Consider the following 26,683-nt stretch of genomic DNA (forward strand, 5'->3'; position numbering starts at 1 on the left):
TGGGCATAGATCTATAAGAAAAGTCATATCTCGTCTCTAAATTTATATTTGAAACCCCAGTTAATCAACCTTTGCGGAACATACGAACGTACTATCATCTTAAACACTTGTATGTATGATATAATATAATCGATTCAATGTTACAGTGCGTCACTCCCTGGTGGTCTCTATAATATAATATTTACTCATAACGTCATCTCTATCAATTCGATCCAATTTTCTTTTTCGTGGATTCATGACCTGCCCACTCTCGCTGCCGTTGAGTCATTCAATTTGAGTCAGTAATTTATACCCATTATCCGAAAGAAAGCATAATTGTATTGCACCTATGTATGTATTGTAGGAGTCAAGCTTCGGTTGAAACAAACGCTCTCGTAAATTGAAAAATTCACCACGCAACAGTGGGAGACCTGTCAAATTTGCTCCACATCCAGAATTATTAAAAAGCTTTTAAAAACGAGCACTCGAGCAGACCACCGTCGAGAGACGTAGGCCTCGTCTGACGAGACTTCCTGCTTTCTTTTCGTCTAATTCGCGAATTCGTTCACCTGCAAAGGAGGATAGCGCTATTTTTATTCGCGGATGACGCGCGTGGGAGGTCCTTTCGTCCACATTTTGCTTGCCGTTTGAGGTTTCGTAACTGTGCCCAACACCCACCCCGACGACCGTGAGGTGAGATGTCCTTATCGAGGATGTCCCATTTTGGCCTGTCTGACATTTACCACCGGACAGAGGCGTGTCACAAGTGTAAATCTTCTCCGAGCCCTCATCCTCGTCGATTGAGATTTGCGATGTAATATAATCCTGTCGTGGGTAAGGATTCCTATTCCGTTCATTGCGATGTCCTTCTTTGTTTCGCCTTCTTCGTAAGGCATTGAGAAACTACTAAAGTCCCATTTCTGCAGTTTACTTCACAGGCGATGATGTTTGTTAATCAAATACATAAGTAGACAGTGTGTAAGTATGACATTTTATAAATAAGAGGTGGGAGGTTGGTGCAGATCCAACGTAGGTCATTTTTTTATTGTTATTTTCGACCTTGATGACCTTAACTTATTGTTCTTTAAGAATCTACGCTGTCATTTTAAAAAATTCAAATTAAATAACTCTCAGATTGTTAAAATCTAATATATAATTTGAAAGAGACTGAATTGAGATGTTGCTGGTTAATTATTTATTTATTTTTTTTTATTATTTCATACCAGGAAGGCATTACAGGTAAACCCCAATGCGCCTTCCTGGCCAAATTACAAACAATACAGCATTTTTTATTATATAAGTCGCTAAATTACGAGACACTGACTTAAACTCGACAATTAACGAGACATCTATGAATTGTACATACATTTTTATTGTAATATTTACATTAATCATACTCAAATAGTGGTGACATAGTGGGTAGGAAGGATTTTTAGCCAATTTTTAATCGGGAATCGTTTCAACAATGAAATCAGAGAAAATTGGCAAACTCTGATAGGAAACGATCAACCAGGAGTCACAAATCCTGGTCTGACCAGCAGCATTACAGATATACTCAGAAAAATTCTTTTCAATCGAGGTCAGCTCAAGGGATCGAACTCGGCGCCTCTCAGTGTTAAGCAGAAGCTTAACGACCGAGCCACGCTGCTGGCTTATATAATTACTTCTATATAATTACTTAATTATATAATTACATTCTAGAAGTAATTATATAATTATTAATTATATAATTACTTCTAGAATGCACGTATGTAGGTATATCATTTTATGTTGATTGATTAAGCCCTGTATTTATTTGGTCGGTAGCTTCGTTTTATTTGGTCAGTAACTTCGTTTATATTATCGATTACTGACTGTTTTCTGTTTGTCAAAAATACTTATCATATTGTTCGTGAGAATTATGTCGCGTAAACATTTTGTCCGTAACCATTTAGTCGCGTAATCATTTTGTCGTGGACGTTATGTCGGTAGACGTTTCGTCATGACTAAAGCCCGGACCCTGAGGGGGCTGTATATTGTTCAAATGTTGTAAATGCATTGTTAAAGGTTTGCCGAACCTTTTTTACAAAGGATTTACAACAATTGAACAATAAACGGCACGCTTCCGGTCCTACCTCTAGTCATGACACCACCTCTAACATGCGCAAACCTCAAATTAAGCAATTATTATTGGTTGGAATAACTAAGCTTAACCAATAAGAATCAAATGTTTTTGAAATTTATTGAATGATATGAATTAGTCTGATTTATATCCAATTTTGGAAGTTAAGAGGGCTGGACACCAGCGCCTTTTCCATACAAACGTATTACACTTCTCCCTTCCTCAATTATGGCACTAGATAAATTATTTTTTAATATGCTATGGATATCTACCATAGGCATGTTTTTATTTTTTTTGATTAGTTATTTTTTATGGGAGCTAGGAGCCACCAAACATCTATAAAATCGCCTCGTTTTTACACCCATGAAAAGAGTCCAGCGTGCTAATTAAACGGTTGATTTTTAAAAAACTACGAAAACACAAACATAGAAAATATCTTTCTCATACCGATGATGAATTTTTTTTTAAAATTGGTCCAGTTTCGGAGGAGAAAACTGGAGAATACGAAACCTCACTTTTGTCGATTTAAAAAAGGCATTATCTGGTCGAGGCGCAACTGTCGCATTCACTCAATATATACATATATTGATATATATTGTCGCATTCACTCAATATATATATCGAAGAAAGGAACGGCAATAAAATTAACGTTTCGGGTATCCAGCCCTCTTAAGAGGACTGTACACCCGAAACCTTAATTTTGCTACCGTTCCTTTCTTCGATATATATATTGAGTGTATGTATATATTGAGTGAATGCGACAATATATATCAATATATATATTGAGTGATTGCGACAGTTGCGCTTCGACCAGATAAAACGTATTTAAAATGGACAAAATCGAGATTTCGTATTCTACTATTTTCTCCTCCAAAACTGGACCAATTTTTAAAAAAATTTCATCATCGGTATGAGAAAGATACTTTCTGTGCATCTATCGGCGTATTTATTTTTAAATCGACCGTTAAATAAGCACGCTGGACTCGTTTCGTGTGTGTAAAAAAGAGGCGATTTTATAGATGTTTAGCGGCTCCTAGCTCATATAAAAAATAATTAATCAAAAAATTAAAACGATAGATGCACCCCAATGGTGGATATCAATAGCATATTAAAAAATAATTTCTCTGGTGCCATAATTGAGGAAGGGAGAAGTATAGTACGTTTGTATGGACAAGGCGCTGCTGTCCAGCCCTCTCAATGGCTCCATTTTTAGAAGCTGGCACAAGATTATAACGACGTGTGCCTGTGACTTTAACCCTATAAAATCTTATAAGGATCCATTCAGAAAAAAAATTGCCTATGGTACAACTTTAAAAATATGTAGCAAAAATATTATTAACTAGGTTGTAAATCATTTATGTAGAATTTAAACTAGTGTAAAGGGACTTGCGGTACAAATCCCACGATAGCTCAAACTAATATCGATCGAATTTCATAACCATCATGATCATCATCGTGATGCAAATTCAAACGACAGATCATCATCACGATCATGATTCGAATTTGAATAAATCGGGCCCAGATTTTGAACAGCTCGATTTGCATACAAAGGACAACTGTACTATCCCGCATACATATTTTAAACATTAGGTCAATTTGCATTCACCGCGCGTTTATTTTACAATAATTACTCGTACTTCCAAACACACATGTCTATCTGCATTCTTGATATACGTATGTGTGTATGTATTACATTCATATATCAAGAATGCATCATAGACATCGTATGCGACTCGTCAATAGATGCAACTTGCAGACGCGAAAATCGACGCGGATGCATTATGCATGGATGCATAAATCGTCATACGATCATCGGAGATGAACTGTACTCGACACCCACTTGCGAGTGCATTCGCCACTTCCATAGACGATGATGAGGAAGGTGGTAATATAATGGTGGCCTTGTTCGATTTGCAATTGACGTTTGCAGACCTACGCAATAGTTAAGTGATGTATTCGGCTGGCGCCTCAGTGAATTCTCAACATTCATTTGATTTTGATTTTTAAATGCTTTTTATTATTACGAAATTATGTTTAAAATACTTCTTATATCTATTTTAATAGCTATTGATCTACTGATAATTTTCTATTTTACGATTTAATTAAATTTGGTTAGTAATCATAGTATTATATTATTCTAATGTTAATGTACAGCATAATAGGAAAAAGAGCTCAAAAACCTATTTACAATTCTTATAAACGCTCATAATACATCTAATACATAATATTAATTAAAGACCATTGATGTATAATACACATAGATGGGCCCTGACGTGTGATTTTGGTCTGAAATCTTGTCTTCACTAACTGAGGGGTGCGGGGGGTTTAACTAGCGGGGAAGTTGGGAAAAAAATGTTTTTTTTCCCTACGACGCAGCGGTACCTACCTACCTACTAAGAGATACTGTGCATGCGCCAAAAGGGAGACCAGTATAAGACGTGAGGGTCTAGTGTATTATACATCAATGTTGAAGACTCTGAAGTCGACAATCTAAAGCAAATTGTGTTTAGGTAATGTGTGTTTATACCTGAAGGGTATAGACATTTTGTTGTAATCACCGAGACTCTTCACAAGTGTGCTAGTATGGTTATTAGTAGAGCCCGGAATCTGAAGGGGCTGTTTATTGTTCAAAGATTGTAAATGCATTGTTAAAGGTTTGCTGAACCTTTTTTACAAAGCATTTACAACAATTGAACAATAGGCGGCACGTTTCCGGCCCCTTCAGATTCCGGGCTCTAGTTATTAGTGATTCTGTCATAGAATCTATCTATCTGATAATGTCTGTAACAAACGGAATATTCATTTGCACGCTTTGTTTTATCTGTATTATATATGCGATTTGGATGATTTTATTTTGGGTGTAATGCACTGTAGACGGATCCCAATCGATCACGACTGGACACTCCCGAATGTCAATTGGACGTGGTTTGAATTTGAATGTGGTCTCTTGGGTACCTGCTCTAAAGTGTGGTTCGTGTAGTTGAAGTTCATTGTTCGAGAGTCTGATGGCGAAGATTCAAAAGAAATACTTTTTTGGTGTGGAATTTTAAGTGGTCTTCATATTTTTGGTAAAGAAGATGCTAGAAGGAGATAAAAAATGGCGGTTGTCAAGGATGGATGATGCTATTGTGCCATTAAAAGACGAAGTTGACACGTTTATAATTCGTTTGTCGAGTTTTTAGTAGGGTTTTTGGCTTATTATGCACTGAAAATCAATTCAAACAATATGGCTTTAGTTACTTTCAACTTTTTCAAGTTCAAATTCAGAATTTATTGTACTGTAGTTGATTGTAAAGAATCTGATAAATGGGTTTTGTACGTTTTGATATTCAAGAGAGATCTTGTCAATCTGAAAAAAATGTATTTTTCTTTTCTAAAAGGAGGACAATTCTAGGACATTTTAACGCATGACCATTTCAACGCGAGGACAACCATGGCAATAAAAATATAATTTACTAGTTGTTTTACCCGGCTTCGCTCGGTGTTTGTAATATAAACAGCTTAAACATGGCGAATCTATTAGTAAATATTCATTTGTTTTTTTATTAAATTTATTTTAATTTTACATATATATATACCAGGAAGGCTTGACAGAAAGACCCCAATGCGCTTTCCCGGACAATTAATTACAAACAATGCAGCATTTTATTGTTACATAAATCACTGTATTTCCAGAAGCTGAAGAACACGAATTATCAATTATATAATTAATTACAGAATTAATCCATTGAGACATCTATGGATTAAGATTTTGCACATAATTTTTACAAATTATACACACAATAAATACAGAAGATTTGTGACAACAGGAAAGATGATTTTTTGCCAATTTTGAGGAACTGTTTCAACAATGATTTGGAGTCGGAGTCAATTTGGAGTCACAAATACCCCCGAATCTAACTAGCAGTATGGCGGATCGAACCCACAAATCACTTGGTGCTAAACATACACGCTACCATTAAGCCCTACTGCTGGCTAAATGAGTCAATTGATTGCTGATTCCTGTACTAAATGCTTCAACGCTCAAAATGGATACAAGTCTAAATTTCTGTTGTCTGAACAATTGAAATTTGCTTACAATTTGTTTAGCACATCACCTGCATTGCTTAGCACTTCACCACTTACCGAGAATATGCTCTGACCCATTCAAACGTAAACTTCTGGAATCGTGATGACTCACGCCGAGTCTGCGAATGGGCATTCGACTCCAGAACAGGTTGAGAGTTGCAGCACAGCAGCAGCAGCAGCAACATCAGCGACAACAATAACAAAAAGCAAAAAATAGACGGCCGCTGGATGAAGGTCGACTTCCGTTTTTGGTCATCATCTCAACGCTGAGACCCTTTGACGTGAGCTGGATCTCTGGGTGAGCACCCACGTTCTCGCGGACCACTGCTTGGACCAGACGATTTTCACTTCTAAATGTTTTTAAAGTGCAATTATTTTACCGGTCGACAAGAAGTGTGTCTCCACCTTGTAAGGAAAGTGGAACTTGGCGATGACTCAATAATTCTTTCCTCGCAATACCTAGCAGTTTTTCTGCTTCGCTACACGTTGATGATGATGATGATGATGGCGGTGGTGTTGGATAACGCGGCCGTGTGCAATTTGATTGCGTCCATCTTGGATTGGGCTAATTGTCTGTCGGTGTTTTTAGTCGACACTGTACCACTGTCAATAACCTCCGCCGCGAGAATTTGCTGACCATCAGCAGTTTTGTGCGATGTTGACACATGCAAATGTTAATTCTGGCGGTGACGACATCGACAAACACGCAAACTGTGACTCTATATACGTGAATGAATTCAGAACTTGCGGAAACCTATTTGTTTGAACGCGCGCATGGCTGACGAACCTTTTTCGCATGTATAAATAGACCATAAAAAGTCTTTGATATTTTGATTTTTAAATGCTTTTTATTATTACTAAATTATGTTCAAAATACATCTTATATCTATTGTAATAGCTACTGATCTACTGATAATTTTCTATTTTACAATTTTGATTTAATTTTGTTAGTAATCATAATATTATATTATTCTAATGTTAATGTACAGCTTAATAGGAAAAAGAGCTCAAAAACCTATTTACAATTATTATAAATGCTCATAATACATCTAATACATAATATTAATTAAAGACTCTCTAAAGTCGAGGATCTAAAGCAGATTGTGTTTAGATAATCTGTGTGTTATACCTGAAGGGTATAGACATTTTGTTGTAATCACCGAGACTCTTCACAAGTGTGTTAGTATGGTTATTAATGATTCTGTCATATAATCTACTGGTTTGTTTGTTAGTATTGTATGTAACAAACGGAATATTATATATGGCATGCAGTTTTTTCAAGTTAGTATATATGGGTGTATTATAAATTATTTTTAGGGATTTATTTTGTATTATTTGGAGCTTGGAAAGGTTAGTATTCGAGGCGTTATTCCATACAGGTGAAGCATAGGTTAATAATGATAATATGAGCACGTGATATAATTTTATTTTATTTTGAGTTGATAAAGAACTTTGGCTATTATATATTGAGTATATTGAGGATATACTCCGCATCGCCTTGCATTTCGCAGCCTCAATGTGAGGTGCTCATCTCATTCTTTTATCGAACGTTTCTCCTAAATATTTTATTACTGATTCAGACTTTCGAGAATGTGCTGTTGAACAAAATTGATTATATCAAAAGAGGGACAATTTAATAAAATTCGTATTTTAAAGGTTTGTTTTAAGGTTGTTTTATGTACATTCATATGTACATACATATGTAGTTTATTCATACGCTGAGGCCTTTTTGACGCGAATGCGTGATCAGTAGAGGTAGGATAGTCACAGTGCTATCCATTGTTCGGCAAACCTTTAACAATGCATTTACAACCTTTGAACAATACACGGCCCCCTCAGGCTCCGGTGACTAGTGATCAGGTGATCAGTGCTAGTAAACCAGTGGTCGACGAGCACGGTGACTGGCAAAATGCACTCGAAATAGTTGCACTCTTGAGACATCCAAACTTTCAAAGATGCTCAAGGAGAACTAACGCATTAGAATTCCACAAAAAAGCGTTAAGGGGTATTTGTATGTTATTCTAAACTTTTTTTGTGGAATTCTATTGCGTAAGTTCTCTTTGAGCGCCTTTGAAAATTAGGACTTCTCGAATCTGCGCCACTATTCAGTGCGGTTTAGTGCAATTTTCCGGGAACCGACGAGCACAAACCACATAATCACATAATGTTACAATACATATATTGAAATCAGTTAGAATTGCATAACCAAAACCATTTTTTTTATCTGGATGAAGGTTATCTTATTCTTTTGAATATATATTTAAATACATATATATATATATATATATATATATATATATATATATATATATATATATATATATATACATATATATATATATATATATATATATATATATATATATATATATATATATATATATATATATATATATATATATATATATATATATATTCTTATAAACATCTTCTTCTTGCAAATCTTCTTGCAAACAGTTCAGCAATAGCGGATTGACATGATGCGAGTGCACTCTGGTATCTGGTATTACCGAGACACTGCGGATAGAAAAGGTTCTGAAGCAAAAAATGTCGTTAGCATTGAAGAGTTCAGGTTTTAGCAAAAATACGTTCAAACTAGTGTTTTCAGTAAAAATTTTTGGTGTACATTGTCACTTACAAGTGACGTCCGAGTGACCAAATGAGCAAACACGTTCCGAATGCACTCGTATCATGTCAACCTGGTATAACTGAAACAATGAAGAGTTCAATTTTTTAGCAAAAATACTTTCAGACTATTGTTTTTATAGTTAACATTGTTTGTATACGTTGCCACGTTATGAGTAACGTCCGAGTGATTAAATTAACAAACTCGGTCTGAGTGCACTTGTATCATGTCAACCTGGTATAACTGAAACAATGAAGAGTTAAATTTTTTATCACAAAAACTTTCATACTATTGTTTTTAGTAAACATTGTTTGTGCACGTTGCCATGTCACAAGTAACGTCCGAGTGACCAAATTAGCAAACTCGGTCTGAGTGCATTCGTATCGTGTCAACCTAATATAACTGAAACAATAAAGAGTTCAGTTTTTTAGCAAAAAACTTTCAGACTATTGTTTTTATAGTAAACGTTGTTTGTATACGTTGCCACGTTATGAGTAACGTCCGAGTGATTAAATAAATAAACTCGGTCTGAATGCACTTGTATCATGTCAACCTGGTTTAACTGAAATAATGAAGAGTTCAGTTTTTTAGTAAAAATACTTCCAGACTATTATTTTTATAGTAAACATTGCCACGTTATGAGTAACGTCCGAGTGATTTAACAGACTCGGTCTGAATGCACTCGTATCGTGTCAACCCAGTATAAGTAATACACTGCGGATAGGAACAATTCTAAAGCAAAGACGTTAACATTGAAGAGTTCAGTTTTTAATATACGAGCTGAATCCGGCATGCGTTGCAATGCCACAATAACTCATGCAATTTCCGTTCTCGTTTCCATTTCCATTCGTCGGCAAAATGCAGGGAGCGAACACATTTGAAATTATTCAATTGTTTGTTTATTTTACCCTAACAACGCAGGTCGTGACGCGAAAACATTTGAAATTATTGCGTTGCAATGCCACTCATTCCCGTTTTTCCCGTTTCCGTTCCCGTTTTTGGTCAATTTTTTTTTACAGTAAGCTTCCCGGACATACATACAACAAATCCTGAAAGTTCCATCGTAATCGGTTGAGTTATTTAGGAGCCTATACGAGACAGACATTCATAGTATATATATGTAAATATATAGATTGTTTGTGTAAACGTAACTCAAAAATACTGCTTCAATAGTCAATTGAATTTACGATTTCAAACGGACTTAATCCACTGTCATATGAAAAAGCTTCACTAAGAATGTAGCATAATAATATCAATGATAAATCAAGATGATAGACTACGTACACGTCAATTCAATTTGATAAATCGAAACCGAGATTTACAATAACGAACTTTCAAAGGATTTCATACGATGAAGTCGAACTACGTAGCATTACTTCATATGTTGAATAATACATCGTAAAGATATACAGTTTGAGAAGAGCTTTGCATCGTTGCAGAAAAAAATTAATTAATGTTAATCGCCTTTAAATCGAGCTATGATCGACGAGCGTCAAATCTCCATATTGTAGGCATTATAGGTTTTTTACGGTCGTCCTAAGATTTTGGCAACAAATTTAAAAAGCCATTTTTTACCATGCATACGTACATATATGTATTTGCATATGCATATATACGCGTACAACAATATTCTAATCCGGTTATACAAACATCAAATACAATTAGCGCCTTTTTATCAACAGTTTACGCTGAAATCCTGTTTGGAGCGGTCGTTATACCACACGGACTAGGTATATTAAAACGTTACCTGCCTATTTCTAAATAAAAATATGCTAAATTTCGCATACTTAGACGCAAACACCTATTTATTTATTCCCAATGAATATATATTTCCATTAAAGTGACGGGTGATGGGTAGGAATTTCGTTTATTTGTCAGTACTATTGGTATTCTAACGTGCTGCTGTTTGAAATTATGTACTTTCGGTCATTGCGAAATTGTCAAAATTTGTTTAGTATTTAGTCTCTTTGAAGTTGGGAGACTATCCCTTAGACCGTCCCTTTTTTATTATTATTACATACCTCTTTTATACTTCACTTACGATTACAATTCAGGAAAAAATTTGGCTCTTATCCGATCGTTTTCATACTTTGCCATATTGCTCATTATGCTCATCAATATAATTAAATGTATCCTCCGCCATTACGATGGAGAAAAAATATCGTTTTAGACGCGTTTGAAATTTGAATTTCTGAAAAGTGCCTGACGTTTATCCAGTTTTTAGTTTTAAACATACATACATAGATGGCGGTAGTAAAATAAAATTATTGATATTTTTATTCAAAATAATAATTTTATTACGTCCTGTTTTGTCCATTTACTGATACACAGAATAATTTTTTTACTGTTACTGTTTTTAATTTCATATTTTTCCTCGTTTTTCCAAATCCATTTTGTTTCCCAAATACAAATATTATTATATTGTAACGTGGGAACATGAAAGAGAGTATTCACTATCTAAGTGGGTTCGTGGGTGAACAATAGAGACCCCGAATTAGGCCAACGGGACTCAAGTGTCCGAATAAAGGATTCGCTGGAGTTCTCACAGACCAGGGCGAGTAAATAATAGACTCACCGGGATAGACCTTTATGTGCTTAGACGAGAAAGATCGGGAAAGCTGTGCTGGGCAACTTGTCCTTTATAAGGAGGTACACATGATAGATCAGATTATTCTGGAGTGAGCGGTGATTCCATGTGGATCTCTGGGATCGTTGAATAAATGCGGCTTTGGCCTTTCATTTGGATCCTGAACCCACCTCTACGCAACAATATAAATATACGTACAATACATATTTATATTCATTTTAAAGAAACACTTAAATATTTTGATTAAAATAAATCATTTTAATCATAATTATTTTTAAATAACTGTAAAATACAATATTATATTATATTTAATTTTTAATCTTGTTACATTTTATTCTTTTGAAGAAACGTAAGTTCTAAGGAAAATTATATTAAGTACTTAAAAAAAGAATAAATGAAAACTTTCAGTTGCACATAAAAAGTAAATCTTTTTGTAGAACTTGCAGCAATTTTATTTGTTAATTTTACACGTTTCAGAAAAAAAATCCATTTTCTATTTTCCTTGTACACAAGAATTGTATATTCTGAAAAAAAATATATAGTTCCAATATTAATGGTTATTTGAGGGAAAAATTATAAAATTTTTGGCCATGCAATACATTTTTTTATGAGAGGGGAGGGGCAATTTTTTTTATATGGCAATTTTTTATCCCTTTTATATGGTCACCTTATCTTTAAGTGATTCAATGTATTTATGATTACATGAAAATGTTTCATATAAAGCTTTACATTGTAAGAGTTTTCTTCACATTTCAAATAATAAATGGATGATTTATAATCATTTTCCGCATTTGTAATATATTTGTATATATGTAGGTAAATATAACTATAATAATTATTTACGAAGTGCCTATTCAACTATGTACACATATTATTCTTAGAATATGGTCGTAACATGTGTTAAAACAATAGATTACTTTACGTACTATTCTTTATATTATGGCAGGGTTTCTTGACCTTTTTGAGTCGCTATCCAAGAAAAGATACATGTAATGAAACATATATTTACAAATAATCATTAAATCAATCAATTAAAATTAGCCAGCAGTATACATATGTAGTTCGGTTGTCGTGTTCGATCAAAACCGATCGATTCAACCAAAAGGTTGTCGGGTTCGATCCTTGGATTGAACTCAGTTGAAAGTAAGTTTTTTTCAAGTATTTCTGTAGTGCTTCTGGTTAGACTTGGATCTTTGTGACTCCAAGTCGATTATTTCCCATTCGAGTTTGCCAATCTATCTGATTTTATTATTGATACGGTTCCTCGTCAAATTCACAAAAACCATCCTACCCATTATGCCACCACTATTTAAATATTAATTCAAAAATTTATAATCTATCAATTTATATAGGTTTGTACAAGTTTAATACCATGGCTTTTTCTAGGTATTAAAATATAAAATTAAGTCCATCGACTATGCCGTCTTTCCCAAATACATTAAAAGTTAATTTAAAAAAATCTATTTTGTAATATGCAAGCTACATTATTTTGGTGACAACATTTAATCTTATAAATAAGGACCTTAGATTTGACTTGATATTCAAGTATTGATGCTATTTTGAACATGCTGCAAACACACCTTATGTCATCTTCAAACTGCAAATTCGTTTTTTTTCTTATCATATTATATATGTACATACGTTACATATATTACAATCGAAGTGTATTTTCAGTTGTAATATATTCCAACTGACGTTTCAGGTCATCCATATTCGAATACAATACAACTAGTATATTATATCTCTAAAAGCGCAAATACACTTTCAACAATGTGCGCCAGATATTTTTACTAGTACTTTAGAATTCAATAATGCGTTAATATTTGCTAGGTATTACGAATTATGGTAATGAGTATCGTATTACGATAACTCTAAGAATGAGGTCAAAACAAAAATGTGACTTTCCAACTCAATTTACTAGTTGAGTGACATTTTCACGAAAACCTAACCTCTCCATCAAATCTGGTACCAACTTATAGTTGAACTGTATTTTCAATTGTAATATATTTTGACCAGTTGTAATGTAATTCGCCATATGAAACAACGTGGGCTAGACGGAATATATTCCAATCAGTTAAAATAAATTACAACTGGAAGATATACTTCAAACTTTAACATATCTATATAATAAACCCGCCTTTACACGTGCAGGATGGATTAGACCGGCGGCCGTGCCTTCGCCGGGTACTAAGCTCAGTGTTGTATGGGTGGGTATGCATTGTTTCACACGTCCCGGATGACCTTGACTAATAATTTAATCTTCAATAAGTTCAAATTTATTTTCTTCCACTATTTTCTCCATAGTTTCAGCGTACCTTTAAGCACATTTTCAACTAATTCATAAGTGAAGGTGCTTAAGTAATTTATTTCAGAAAAAAATCTGAAAGATGATCGCTTTGAATCGAAGAATCATCAATCGTTTTTAGTAAACTGAGACCTGACCGATGTTTTAATTGTTGTTTCAGCACCCAACAGGACAGCTTCGGGTCCTCCAGGGGGTGACGGAGTGCGCCGGCAGCCTCTGGCCGGCCTCTCCCGAGAAGCACTCGCCCAAGAGGCAGCCAAGGTCTTGGCCCAGGCCTCTTCTATTCGCTGTTCCTCCACATCGTCTCCAGACAAGTTTTTCTCGCTACCCACACGAAAAAAGCACAGGCCTGACGCTCAGCTGCTCGCACCACCACTACGAAGACGTAGCGAGGAGTTGGGAGTCACCACAGAGCTACCTACCAAAACCCTACGCTCTTCTCTGAACCGTTCTACCAGCGATGTAACTGCTAAGAAGAACAGACGAAACAGCAACAACACACTCCTTAACCTGTTCAAACGACCTGACAAGGACTCGAACCAACCCGCCCATCAAGATCAAACTTCCACACCGAAAATCCCAATAGTCAAACGCAGCAAGAGTGACGTGAGCGATCTAAAATCCTCGTCAATCAGAACAATTAGAAAAAGAACTGGAAGTGAATCAGAAGAATATTTAAATTCAGTCATTGGAAAAAAGTCACAACTGTCGCCGATCATTGAAATAAACCAAGCGGACGATTATTTCAAACCAAAAGTGACAGACGTAAAAAACGATACAGGGGTAGAAAAGGTCACCTTGAAAACAGCCCAACCGCCCAAAAACTATAAAGTAAATCCCATAGAGAAACCTCCCAGGACTAAAGATCCAAAGCCTCCGGCTAGATCTAAGCGTGTGAAAGAGGAACGGCCGAAAGTTCGCAAGCATTTCGACACCTTACCCAAATCAAAAAGTGGTCTACAAAAGCGACTTTTAGTCGACGAAGTAGACAACGCGAAAGCTCCAATCAAGCGATCGATAAAAGATACCATCGATTTGATTGAGCACAGTTTAAACGAAGAGAAACCTTCGGATATGATCCATAGCAGTCAGAAGCCGCCAGATAAACTGCCGCTCACCAAAGGACAGGCGGTAGACACGATGGTGAAGTTTCTGAACCAGGACAAGTATTCTCCTCCTCCTAAGACCAATATAATAATATCTCCCAGTGCTGCAGCTCACAACAACAACCAACCTTTCTCTTATACAAAACCCACCAGTGTAAGTCCTGATCCGAACCTGTACGCGAGGTCCCTCAGTCCAGACAGACCTCCGTCTCCAATAAACAAAATGAACGAGGATTCAAATCGAGGTATTATATACGCCCAAGTAGTTTGCGGGGACAATGGAGTACGCGGTGGTTCAAAGCAGACGATACATACCTCAGTGCCTCGCGAAAAATTTGGACACAATTCAGACGAAGATGAAGGCTTGGGCTACGAAGATACTAGGATGAAGTATCGCGATCAGACCGACTACTCTTATCGAAACTTTGACGACACTTCATATCACGTCAAGGACAGTCCTATAACTCCGAGATTCAAAGAGTTCAGGAACCACAAATTTGTGGGTGATGAATTGGAGTATGAAAACGAGTACCCTCCGGACGATTACGATCTGAAGGACTTGCGTGGAAGAGGAGATGGTATGGATGCGAGAAGGCGTGAGAGTCTCGCCGAACCCGATGATTCGAGGTTCGACAAGAAGGCGGATTTGAGCTATAGAAGGGAACTTTTAGAGAACAGGTTCAATGCGAGGAGGAATCGTGACCAAACTAGTCCTGGAAATACGAGATACACTCCCGAGAAAGATTTCGTCGAGGAAGCCAGCCCCATAGAAACTACGAGGAAGTATGTTAACGAAACGTCAGCGAGATATTTCAAAGATAGTGAAAACGTTGCGTCCGGATTTTCAGAGAAGTATACGTCTGAAGTGAAAAAAGAGCGAGATGGAACTTTGACAAGAAACGAACATAGAGCTAAATCAAAATTCAATCCAAACACCTCTATGTTTGAGCCTGTGTCTGCAAAGGAGCTGGATCGCAGGGAGTTTATAGATAAAAGATTAGCTGAAGAACCCCGCGAGACAAAGTATTTCTCCCAGAAACATATTAGGTATTTTCCACCAGAGCCTGATTACGAGCCTCCAAGTTTAGATTCCCAAGCTAGTGGTCCTAGATATTCCCCGGAGGATAGAAAGTACAAGAAAGCGTATACATCTAGTCAGGACGGTCTGAATTCGACCTCCAGGTATAAGCACAAGCATGAAAAGTTCGGAAGCAATAGAGACCACTACGCTTCAAATCCGGAAATAGCCCAGAAGAGAGCCGATGCATTCAATGAAAACAGGGACGAGTACGATCCGAGTAGACCAGAAACTTATCACAATTCACTGAGAAGGCAAAGTCACAATAAGAGTGATAAGCATTATAGGATGAGTGACGATTATCTCGAGCAGACAAGTTCGAGGTCCCTGCGTCAGCAGGATTCCAACGGCAAGAAGGACTATGGCGAGGAGACGTCAGGTCCAGAGTCCTCGCGGAGTAGATACGACAACGATCGGGATCGCGACAACAAGTTCGCTGATTCCGGAATCGAGAACGACTATAGGAAAGATTCGAACGGCGATATACACTCGAGAGGAGCTGTTCCATCTTCTTCCAAAGACTACCACGGAAGAAAGCCCAAGAGCGAGCCGAGGAACGAGAGCGAAGACGAAGGATTCGCATCGTCTCTCCTGATCGCAAGTGAAAGACAGCACACCGAAGACAACTGCTCGCCTGTTAAAGGCAAATTCAATTTGGATAGCATGGATTACAGAAGAAGTGCAGCGAGACGGGAAGAGTTCATCCACAGGGAGAGAAGCATCGACGACGGTTCCTTCTACGATCCCAGGTTAGATAAGTTTGAGGAACGGACCACGCTGCACAGAGTTGATGCAAAGCCTCCAAAAGCAGTAAAGAAGATAAGCGGTTTGGAGAAGGTACTTAAACTTGGCATTTAGTATTAGTATTTAAAATAAGTCGATTTAATTTATTGAGCTTTTAAATTTTAGATGAAGCAGCTCTTTTCCCGTGACTCTTCCAAGAAGAGCAAAAAGGACAAAGAAAAATACAAAGCGAACGAAACGAGAGTTCAGGATAACAACGCAATGGTCAAAGAAGAAGATTTAAGAAGACGTTATACTGAATATAGGGGATCTTCGGAAGATTTGGATGTGATCGATTCGCGCAGAGGAAGACTTTCTAAGCATTCAGACTTGGAGAGTGAATCCAGGAACAGTCTCAGCATTGCTAGACATTCCAGGACGTCAAAGTACAGAGACGACGAAGACTCCTCCGCTATGGTGAGAGAAATTCAAACGCATCAAAGAATTAACTTAAAAAACACATAACAACCTTGCAAAAATGTCGCTAATATAGAAATAATATTAATACAGAAAAACAAAACACACACACACATTGGCAATAAGAATTAGCTAGTTAACCTTGAAAGTCTGTTGGCAGTTTCAATTATAACCAGTCGATGTTTTTAGAGAGCTATGAACTTCAATCTGACGATAAGGATAATAAATTAATTAATATGTATCAAATGACTAGTATAATGTCAATGCTAAAGGTTTGGAAGTTGATAATTGAGTGATGTATATACTTATACTAAACGGGTCTATATATTATGCATATACAGTTTTATTATACACGATTTTGAGCACATTCTAATACCTGAATGACGGCAATTCTATTTCTATAAAAGCCTTAAGATAACAACGACTATATAATATAAATATATTTCGTATGCTTCAAAAGGAATATATAAAAATATTTTTCGTTCAAAATTCGTATGTACCTACATTGTAAATATATCATATGTAAAAATACTAATCCATTCTATCCTCTCTGGAAGCTTATAAGAAAATTTTAGCATAACCTTTCCCAAAAAAAAACTTCATTATATAGCAAATAGTAAACATTTTTGACACGATGAAGTGGCTCGGCATCTAGAATACAATTTAAAATATTATAATAAAATTCTACTAGCATAGAAGTAATTATTTTAATCTTATATAATATTCATACTCTTTTTCTTTTTTAAATAGTAATATTTATTAAATATTTGAACAGTAATAATAAGGTCAGATAGTTATTTTGTTCCAAATTTATATCCGTTTCAGAAATATCAATGCCTTATTTTAAACGAGCTGATTTATTATATACAATCAAATACAATTATTGTGTCGCTTAAAAGGCCATTGTTTGAAAAGACATATAAAATATATATAGACAGCAAAATGAAAAATCAGTCGTTAGAATCAAACTGCAACTATGTATGCTTTGTTACAATTCAATACCCGAAGTTGAATCATTACACTGTATTATTAAAGAACTGAATACACAGAACCATATTGCCAAAATATTGCAGGATTACGATTACAGTCAAAGACGTAGAATGGCCACCCCTAGTCCCTCGCCTAGTCCGCCGAGAAGACCCGTAGAAAAACCCACCGTCCAAAGGAAAGACACGCCTAGAAAACCCCTCGTGTCCTCCACAAACGGATGGTTCAAATCTTTGGACCGCTTGTCGAAGAACAAAAGCAAAACGTCGAAGGTTCGCGCCCAATAACTAAATACCCAGTAGTAGTAGCAATAGCAGTCGTACCAGTAGTTGACCGAATGTGTTCTAAGCTTTGATTCATACGTATATTTAAAGTGAAATTTTCACATTTTAGGTGGAGAAGGATAGTGTGTTGACTACGACGGAAGAAGAGTCCAACTTTACGCCGAAGAGATACACTCCTAACAGTAGCAAGGCTCCGACGAAGAGTTTGCGTTTCTTCGGAGACACCGACCAAGAGTCCAACGGCAGCAGTTCCAAAAACCAAACGACGCTTCGTAAGCGGTCCAGCAATGCTAGTGCCAAAATCGAGTCGCAAAATAGGACGCTGACTAGAAATGGCAAGAGTCTGTCCAGTTCGGTCCATGCCCTCGATAGGACGGAGCGCTACGACGGCCACCGAAGCTCTTCTCTGACCAATCTGCAGAACGGATTGGATTCCAGGCAAAACTTGCTCGCAAACAGTTACAATAAAGAAAAGTATAATGGAAACAGGCGCGATTTGCATAATATTTCTGAAATTCACAGCAATTCAGAGACCGAGAGTCAGTTTGAGGAAAGGGAAAAGTATTATAAGGAGAACGGTCGCGATTATAAGAACGAAAGTGATGCTATGAAGGGCGATAGGAAGCCTCCAATGAGTCCTTTGAGGGATAAGAGGAGATCTAGAAGTCACAGTGCGCCTAAGATATCTAAAAGCATGCCGAAGACCTATCACGGAAGTCGCGGTGATTTAGTGGATGATAATAGGACTTATTTGCCAGAATTGCATACAAGCAAAAATGATCTAAGAGGAATTAAACCGGAATTGATGGGAAGCAAAAGTGAATTGAGGTTAGGATTTTTAAATATTTTTAAGTATTTTTTTTTAAGCACATATTGGATATGTATGTATGTAAGATTATTTAAACAGTTTAAAGCAAGTTCATAGGATTTTAACTACGAAATTTCAGATCAAGGAGACGTAGAGTACCAGCAGCTGGAGCCACGAGTCCAGCAGACAGCAGCACTGAAGGTGATTCAAGTCATCAATCTCAACGGAGCACTGTATACCTTCATGCAGCTACGGGTAATTCAAAGATTTCACATTTTAATCAGAAAGGATCTAACCCACACGATTACTAATCATTTAGCAACAATAACTTCATGAAACTTTCCTATACAAGATAAAAACAAACTTTATAAAAGTAACAGTACAGTTGCAGTGATGAAAATTTTACCGATGTGGATTAGATCTGCTTGGCAAATATAAATCTATTTTTATATTTATCGTTTGAAAATCATTTATACTAATACTTTCATTCACAAATTTCAGTTGGAGATATTCCCAGCAAGGGTCGCATATCGAGAGGCAAATCTAGAGACGACGTGTCATCGGTGAACTCCTCGTTGAATCCGCACGTCAAAACAGTATCGAGATCTTTTTCAGTCCTGGCTCCGTGGAAGCCTCGTCACTATCGCGAAGGCCAAGACATAAACTACTCTCAAAGCGGACACCAATCGACGATGAAGCGTTCGGAGAAATCGTCGAGGACGTCGACGCCCGTCAAGAACGAGTCGACGTTCGGCTTCAACAAAAACAAATCAAACTCGACGCGAAACTTAACAACGTCCAAATACGACGTACGTCCCAGTGAAGAGAGAACTATTCCTCCGAAGTCCGGAAGCTCAACGCTCACGAGGCACTTGAACAAGACGGAAGATAGAAAGAAGTCAACGTCGAGCAGCACTCTCAACAGAAAAACGGACAAGCTAAGATCTGGCCACGCCAGCAGTAAAGAGAATCTAGGCAGTCAGCATTTCAATACCATGTCGAAGACCAGGAGTGACCTGAGAGATAGGAATTATAAGAAGAGCATGTCGACTGAAGTTCTTAGTAGAGAATCGCCGCCGAAGGGCACGAAACGTAGCTCTATCGAGAGAGAGAAACTAGCCAGGTCCATTTCTATGCCAAAAGATCCGAACAAATCAGCAGGATGGTTCAGAATATCGAAGAAGAGCAAGAAGATTGAAAATCCAAGCCGAGTCTATTAATTAATTTATAATTCACATTAATATTATTACTAATAATTTTTATCAACGACGAGTCCAATGCGACTTTCAATTCTTATAGATTACATTTTACATTGTATACGTTATGAAATATCGGTCTCTGTTTTATAACACATTCAAAGTAAAATATTTATTTAAAAAAACTGTTCAAAAGCTATTAACTATTTCCATTACAATGTAAAAATTAATTAACAATGCTTTTGAAAAATTACTACATACATATTATACGGGATGAGGTGAAAACAATCAGACGATTGGTAACTTTAGAATGAACATAGCAATTGAATAACACAAATTTCAAAGAATGTGATGATCGGCAACGTATTGACGTCACATTTTCAAAAGAGATAACTTTGCTTTTAATCGTATATACTTTGCTTAGCTAGTGAATGTATACTTTTCAATTAAAGCGTTTATTTTCGAATGCCAATCGTGTAATTGTTTCCGCTTCATCCCGTACAAACGCAGTTACCTACGCACGTGTGATTTCTTTTAAGTGATTCAGGTGCCATGAAGTCGTGCCTTTATTAAAATTACAAGTATGACAGGTTCTTTTATATGTAATATTATTTTATTTAATAAGCATGTTTTGTAAATAGCGTTCAATTTTGCATTATTTTTTTTTTTTTTTGATTATCTATCTATTTGAATCTAATGATGGAAATTTTATTATACAAGAAGTGTACGGAATGCAAAATGCAAAACGGATGTCCCTTTCGGTGTTATGATTTGCGCAAATTTGTGTACATATCGAGTGTAGATTACGTACTTAAGACTTCAGAAAAGTCGAAAGCAATGTATATTATAAAATTGTGCCATAGCGTTAGAACGGAATTAGATACGTTTGATCTGAAGTTTTTCTTGCCTTCTTTCTACATATATTTTTTAATAAACAAATGAGAAACATTCCAAATTTAAAAGGCAGCTAGTTTAGAAACAAACAAATGAATCATATTATTTCCTTTTATTTAAAATAACCAATTTGTTTTTTTTTAATATACATACATACATGATATGTATTCGTTTATGCCTTATGTGATTTTTTTTGTTTTATAATTTAATTTCTAACGAGTTTATGTGTAATATTACTAATTTTAATTGAAAAATTAACCATAGTTGATATATTTTTATATTGTATAAGATATGCAATTTTTTTTACTATTTTGTCATTCAAACGACGATGATTGTAACAACGAGTCATATGTAATTTACCAATCTAATAAACCTATTGCTTTTTGGAATGTTGTAAGAATAAACGTAATCCAAAATAAACACATACATTTATTATTATAATGATAGAATGTTCAGCCCCGACTCAAACGTTGGTTTCTCCGGATTCTGTTAGGCCCAGCACATTGAAAAAAATTGTATTTTATCTTTTCAAAACTTATAACAAATTCAATTCGTAATCTCTAACTCGGTATATAGAAATGTATAATATAAAGGTATTGCTTTTAATAAAAAATTTCGGATGTGACCAACCCACGACTGTATCCATTTATTACAGGAATATAAGAAGATTACAAAACAAAATAAATATACACGTTCACACATACCGGCTATGAGAGCATTTTCGATACAAATTGAACGCAAATGTAGGGAAACTCGCACAAGACAAAAGTTCTACTTCCGGTTGTCAGATTTTGTTCAAATTTTTTTTATTACTTAAAATCACTATAAATATTAAACACATTATATATTAAGAAGATAAAAATAATTTAAAAGGTCAAAATAAAATAATGAAATATTGTTTAAAAAAAAATACTACTTCCGAATTTTGTTTACGAATTTTGACCAAAACCGTATCAGCTCTAAGTCTAGTACATAAATAATACAAATATAAATTTTCAGCTTGATGCGTTCAGGGGTGTGGAAAAAATCGTGTGGTCACAACATTTTTGACTTTTCTAAGAGGAAAAAATCCCACTTCCGGTTTATTCAATTTAATAATTTTTTTTTGTTTTCATCACATTGATTCAAGTATTATATTTGAATTTTTTCGTGATGGGCACACATGTTTAAAGGGTCGAAAAAATAGTAAAATAGTAAACTGTCACTTCCGGTTGCCACAAATTTTTTTTTTGAGAGGTATAACTTTTCCGAGGGCCCTACAAAACCCCTAGCCAGCACTCTTTCTATATAAATGAACAGCTTCTTTGTATACAAACATATAAAGAAAAGCATTGATTAAAAGTCCTACTCATATTCAACATACTTTAACAATTTAATCTTGCAATGAATCATCGCTATTTACACATGAAAAGCTCTAATCTAATAAAATACAGTACTTCGATTGATCCAAAATTTGATATCAGTCTTCAAATATGATCTTAATATACATATGTATATACATTCAAGCTAAGTTTTATCGAACCAACATATAGTAGTCCCGGTCAACACTAATCCCATTCCGAGAAGCGTATCTGAAAAATAAAAATGTCATCATTCAAACGGTTCATCATCGGATTCAATACATGATATGTATACATATGACGAATACCAAAATTGGGCCGTTCCTCTCCCAAGATCCAGCCGCAGATCACGGTGAAGATGAACGTGAGAGAATTCGTCACGGGTACGATGAAAGACAAGGCCGCATGTTGCAAAGCGTAAACATACAGAACGGAGCCGCATTGATTCAGCAAGAACGGCACGATGTACTGGAAACAAAAATAAACAATTTAAATCGAACATTAATTTAAGTAAATCGACAAACGCTCGTATTTACCTTCCAATTGGTGACGAGATAAAAGATCTCTTTCAGAAATCTACCGATCGCCGAGTCAGCTTGCACTTCGGTTATGTTCTTGGAAGCGAGCCTTATCAGCGGATTTGACCCGCCCCATAAAACGGCAACCAGCACCACATATACAACTAAAATTCATAAAAATGTATGATCTCATTATTTAAGTAATTAGTGTGCTGTATGTTTAGCAGATATGTATATATAATTGGTTGTCCGTGAGCGATGACATTGAACGGTTGAAAGTTTGCATATTGAGTCATCGGCGAAGTATGCAAATTGATGTATACATATATAATCGGGTGAATCAAAAAGTATGAATTGCGGTATATAAAGTTTTATTATAAAAATTACATCATTTGATAAAAATAACACACTATTTTTACATACATATATCAATTGAATAAAAAAATATATTATTATCATTCTGTTGCAACCGATTAAAGGTTTTGTCTCTTATTATAAAATGAAATATAAAATATAATACAAAACGAGTCAATCTTTTGATTGACACTAAAACATGATCCTTTCAAGACCTAAATTAAATAACTACAAAATTAAATCGCATATATAATGATGGCTCTTAAAACAAAAGCGAACAGAAAGCAATCAATCGCACTGCATAATATAATCATAATTTAAAATCATTGCGTTTGTGCGTTTTTATACATTTACAATATTGTAATCCAGTGCTTTGATTTCTGTTGCAAATTCAAAAATTTCAGATCTTGCACTATGTATACTGATTATATTCAGAATTGTTGAAAGAATTTGACGCACACTTTATAATATTAGTAAGTAACAACCGTTGTATTTAATAGTTATAAGAAATATAACAATACATATGAACGACGGGAGGTTTATGTTTTGATGTTTAAGAGGATCTTTATTTATGTTCAGTATAAAAGTACGGCGAAGGAGGTAGTTGCTCGACTTGGGAGGAGTGGGATAGCTGATCTCCAGAATATGCGAATCATGCTTTTGGGGATTCTTGCAGGTTCAAGATCGTTTATATGGAGCGAGTCGAATTGTGTCTTTGCCCTTGTATGAGCGAAGATATTTCAGCTTCGTATAGGAAGGTAGCTTGTGTTTTATGGAGCCGTGGATGAGTTGACCGATCTCGATTCGGTGCTATATTCCTACACATAGATAATTCTATTCCTGTTTATGATTCTATGAAAGGGCCAATACTGGAACTCGATTTAACCAAGACGCAGTCCTTGAAAATTTATCTCTTTATTGCACAGCCTCGGATGGAAGTGGAGAAATTTCCACATACCACGTATGATAAATATCACAATATTTTAAAAATATAAATTTAAAAAAATATATACCTATACAAAATTAATAATTCACGTCAATCAATTAAATTTTTTTGATCTAAACTGCTTATTATAATATATGTAAAAATTAAATACGAATACTTGTATTTGTAAAAAAATTTCACAATTATAATTGATCATTATTCCCGTCAATACTGTGTAATTTTAAAATACACTGTAAACAAATTCGTCCTACAATTAATTACACAGCCAAAATCTGAAACTGAGATCACAAATGAACGAAGCACGTGGAAAATTTAACACCGACCTCCATCTTTGGGATCCGATTGAACAGAATGTTATGATCGGCAGACCAATTGATGAATTCCGTCGACTTGACCGTGCAACACTCCAACAGGGCCATGCAATCGTTCTCGGCACGGTGCAAACTCATTGGCACTATGCCGTGCAACCTCCGATAAACATCGATCAGCTTGAAACTCTGCCGCGGCTTCTTTTCTTTAACGGCAGAACGTTTTCCGGAGCCATTTTGCATATCAGCAACGGACAACTTTGACGGAGACGCACAGACTAGAGACTCGAGATCCGACGAATGCTTCCTCTCCAACGCGTCGATCTCTTGTAGATCGTCCGTAGACAGATCGAAATGTTCAAACTCGTCCATTACGGGAACGTGGTTGGATTCCTTCAAAATGCAACGGAACATTTGCAACGTGTCGGTGCACAGCACGTCATCCGGCAGAGAGACGTTCACCCTTGCGAACTCGGCTCTCAATATCGGAAAATCGAAACCGCACCCATTATGACTCACTATACATACTGGAGACATCTGTAATTCGATGAATGCTTTTATGAGTGAAGCGCCTTGTTCGTTGAACCTGTTCTCTTTGTCGAGGAGTTTGTTGCTGAGACCGGTGATTTCCTCGACCCTGTCGCTTATTTTCATCGATGTTTTGAAACACAGGGATAGTTTGTTCAGTACCCGAGGGGCTGTGAAGCTTTTTACGAGGATGTGCTCTCGTTTGACGGATACTAAGGCTATTTCCGTTATCTGCGTGTGGTTTCTTTCCTGCCATGGCAAGCCGGATGTCTCCAAGTCGACGAAAATGAACGTATTGATCGTCGTCATGGTGAATTTAAATCATTTGAAAGTGTAGTGATTGTTCTTACCAACGTCGGCTGACATAGCTGTCAGTGACGACTTGTCAAACAAACAGTGCAGCCACACGTGTCATTACTTTGTGTAAACATGACGACATTTATACCAACTGTAGAAATAATAAATAGCCAGCAGTGTGACTCGGAAGTTGGGTTTATGTTTAGCACCGAGAGGTTCCCGATTTCGATCCCGTAATAATCTTTAATACTGCTGGTCAGACTTGAATATATGTGACACCAAGTCGATCGTTTCTTATCAAAATTTGATAATTTATCTGATTTCATTGTTGAAACGGTTCCCGATTAAAATTGGCTAAAAATCCTTCTTACCTACTATGTCACCACTATTTGAGTATGATTAATCTAATATATAATTTGGAAAGAGTATATATATATATATGTATCCTTGGTTCGTTCGTTCGTTGCATGGTTCGTCGTCCGTAGATCGGTGATGTCATCGAACACGTGATTCGATTTTTTTCGATTTAATGGATTCACCCCCGCGGGGGCGTAAGGGTTGTAGTCCCATGGGGCCCCGAAGGGGGCGCAGCCGTCATCGAACAAATGATTCGATTTATTTTTTTTTCGATTCATAGGCGCCGATTTGATTTTTTTCGATTCAATGGATTCACCCCCGCGGGGGCGCAAGAGGTGTATTTCCATGGGGCCCCGCCAGGGGCCCCACAGGGGGCGCAGTCTTATGGGGCTCAGCCGCATGGGGCACCGAAGGGGGCGCAGCCTTATGGGGCTCAGCCGCATGGGGCCCCGAAGGGGGCGCAGAGGGGCGCAGCCCTAAAAGGCATTAGCTAAGGGGGGCGCAGAGGGGCGAAGCCCTAAACGGCAATAGCTAAGGGGGGCGCAGAGGGGTGAAGCCCTAGAAGGCAAAGGCTCAGGGGGGCACCGAGGGCGAAGCCCTAGAAGGCAAAGGCTCAGAAGGCAAAAAAAAAAAGATTTTTTTTATTTATTTTTTGATTTTTTTTTTAATTTTAAAATTTTTTTTTTAATAAAATGTTTACTATTAGATTAGTCATGTTTAAGCGGTTTATATTATAAATACTGAGCGAAGCTGGGTAATACAACTAGTATACAATAAAAATTATGTACAATTCATAGATGGCTCGTTAATTTGCGA

General features: G+C 36.3%; 3 protein-coding genes across 4 annotated transcripts in view; 1 reads left to right on the forward strand and 2 right to left on the reverse strand.

Moving 5' to 3' along the window:
- Positions 1–21,631, forward strand: part of blo (bloated) — a 107,307-nt gene extending 85,676 nt beyond the window's left edge. For both annotated transcript variants that reach the window (XM_077427680.1, XM_077427679.1), the window contains 6 exons: positions 13,827–16,687; positions 16,760–17,050; positions 18,124–18,309; positions 18,431–19,149; positions 19,269–19,384; positions 19,631–21,631. In XM_077427680.1, coding sequence (XP_077283806.1) covers positions 14,741–16,687; positions 16,760–17,050; positions 18,124–18,309; positions 18,431–19,149; positions 19,269–19,384; positions 19,631–20,349 — 3,978 coding nt within the window. In that variant the 5' untranslated portion in view covers positions 13,827–14,740 and the 3' untranslated portion in view covers positions 20,350–21,631. The remainder of the gene's footprint in view (positions 1–13,826; positions 16,688–16,759; positions 17,051–18,123; positions 18,310–18,430; positions 19,150–19,268; positions 19,385–19,630) is intronic.
- Positions 21,005–25,761, reverse strand: LOC143909618 (transmembrane protein 234 homolog). Its single transcript, XM_077427693.1, has 4 exons — positions 25,564–25,761; positions 23,096–23,241; positions 22,868–23,027; positions 21,005–22,790 (listed from the first exon to the last, which is right to left on the reverse strand). Exons 1-4 carry the CDS (start codon positions 25,577–25,579, stop codon positions 22,726–22,728), a joined length of 387 nt encoding a protein of 128 aa, XP_077283819.1. The 5' UTR covers positions 25,580–25,761; the 3' UTR covers positions 21,005–22,725.
- On the reverse strand, positions 23,441–25,607 carry LOC143909615 (three prime repair exonuclease 2). Its single transcript, XM_077427691.1, has one exon. The coding sequence runs from the start codon at positions 25,520–25,522 to the stop codon at positions 24,662–24,664; it is 861 nt and encodes a 286-aa protein (XP_077283817.1). The 5' UTR covers positions 25,523–25,607; the 3' UTR covers positions 23,441–24,661.
- Positions 25,762–26,683: the final 922 nt, after the last annotated feature.

Source organism: Arctopsyche grandis, chromosome 3 (assembly GCF_051622035.1).
Source record: "Arctopsyche grandis isolate Sample6627 chromosome 3, ASM5162203v2, whole genome shotgun sequence".
Classification (NCBI taxonomy): domain Eukaryota; kingdom Metazoa; phylum Arthropoda; class Insecta; order Trichoptera; family Hydropsychidae; genus Arctopsyche; species Arctopsyche grandis.

Excerpts from the sequence above, each read along its gene's own strand:
- LOC143909618 (XM_077427693.1), bottom strand. Across the intron at positions 23,028-23,095 it reads ATCTCGTCACCAATTGGAAG|TACATCGTGCCGTTCTTGCT; the intron begins GTAAATACGAGC and ends TTTTGTTTCCAG. Across the intron at positions 22,791-22,867 it reads AGAGGAACGGCCCAATTTTG|ATACGCTTCTCGGAATGGGA; the intron begins GTATTCGTCATA and ends TTTATTTTTCAG.
- LOC143909615 (XM_077427691.1), bottom strand. The coding sequence starts at position 25,522 with ATGACGACGATCAATACGTTCATTTTCGTCGACTTGGAGACATCCGGC.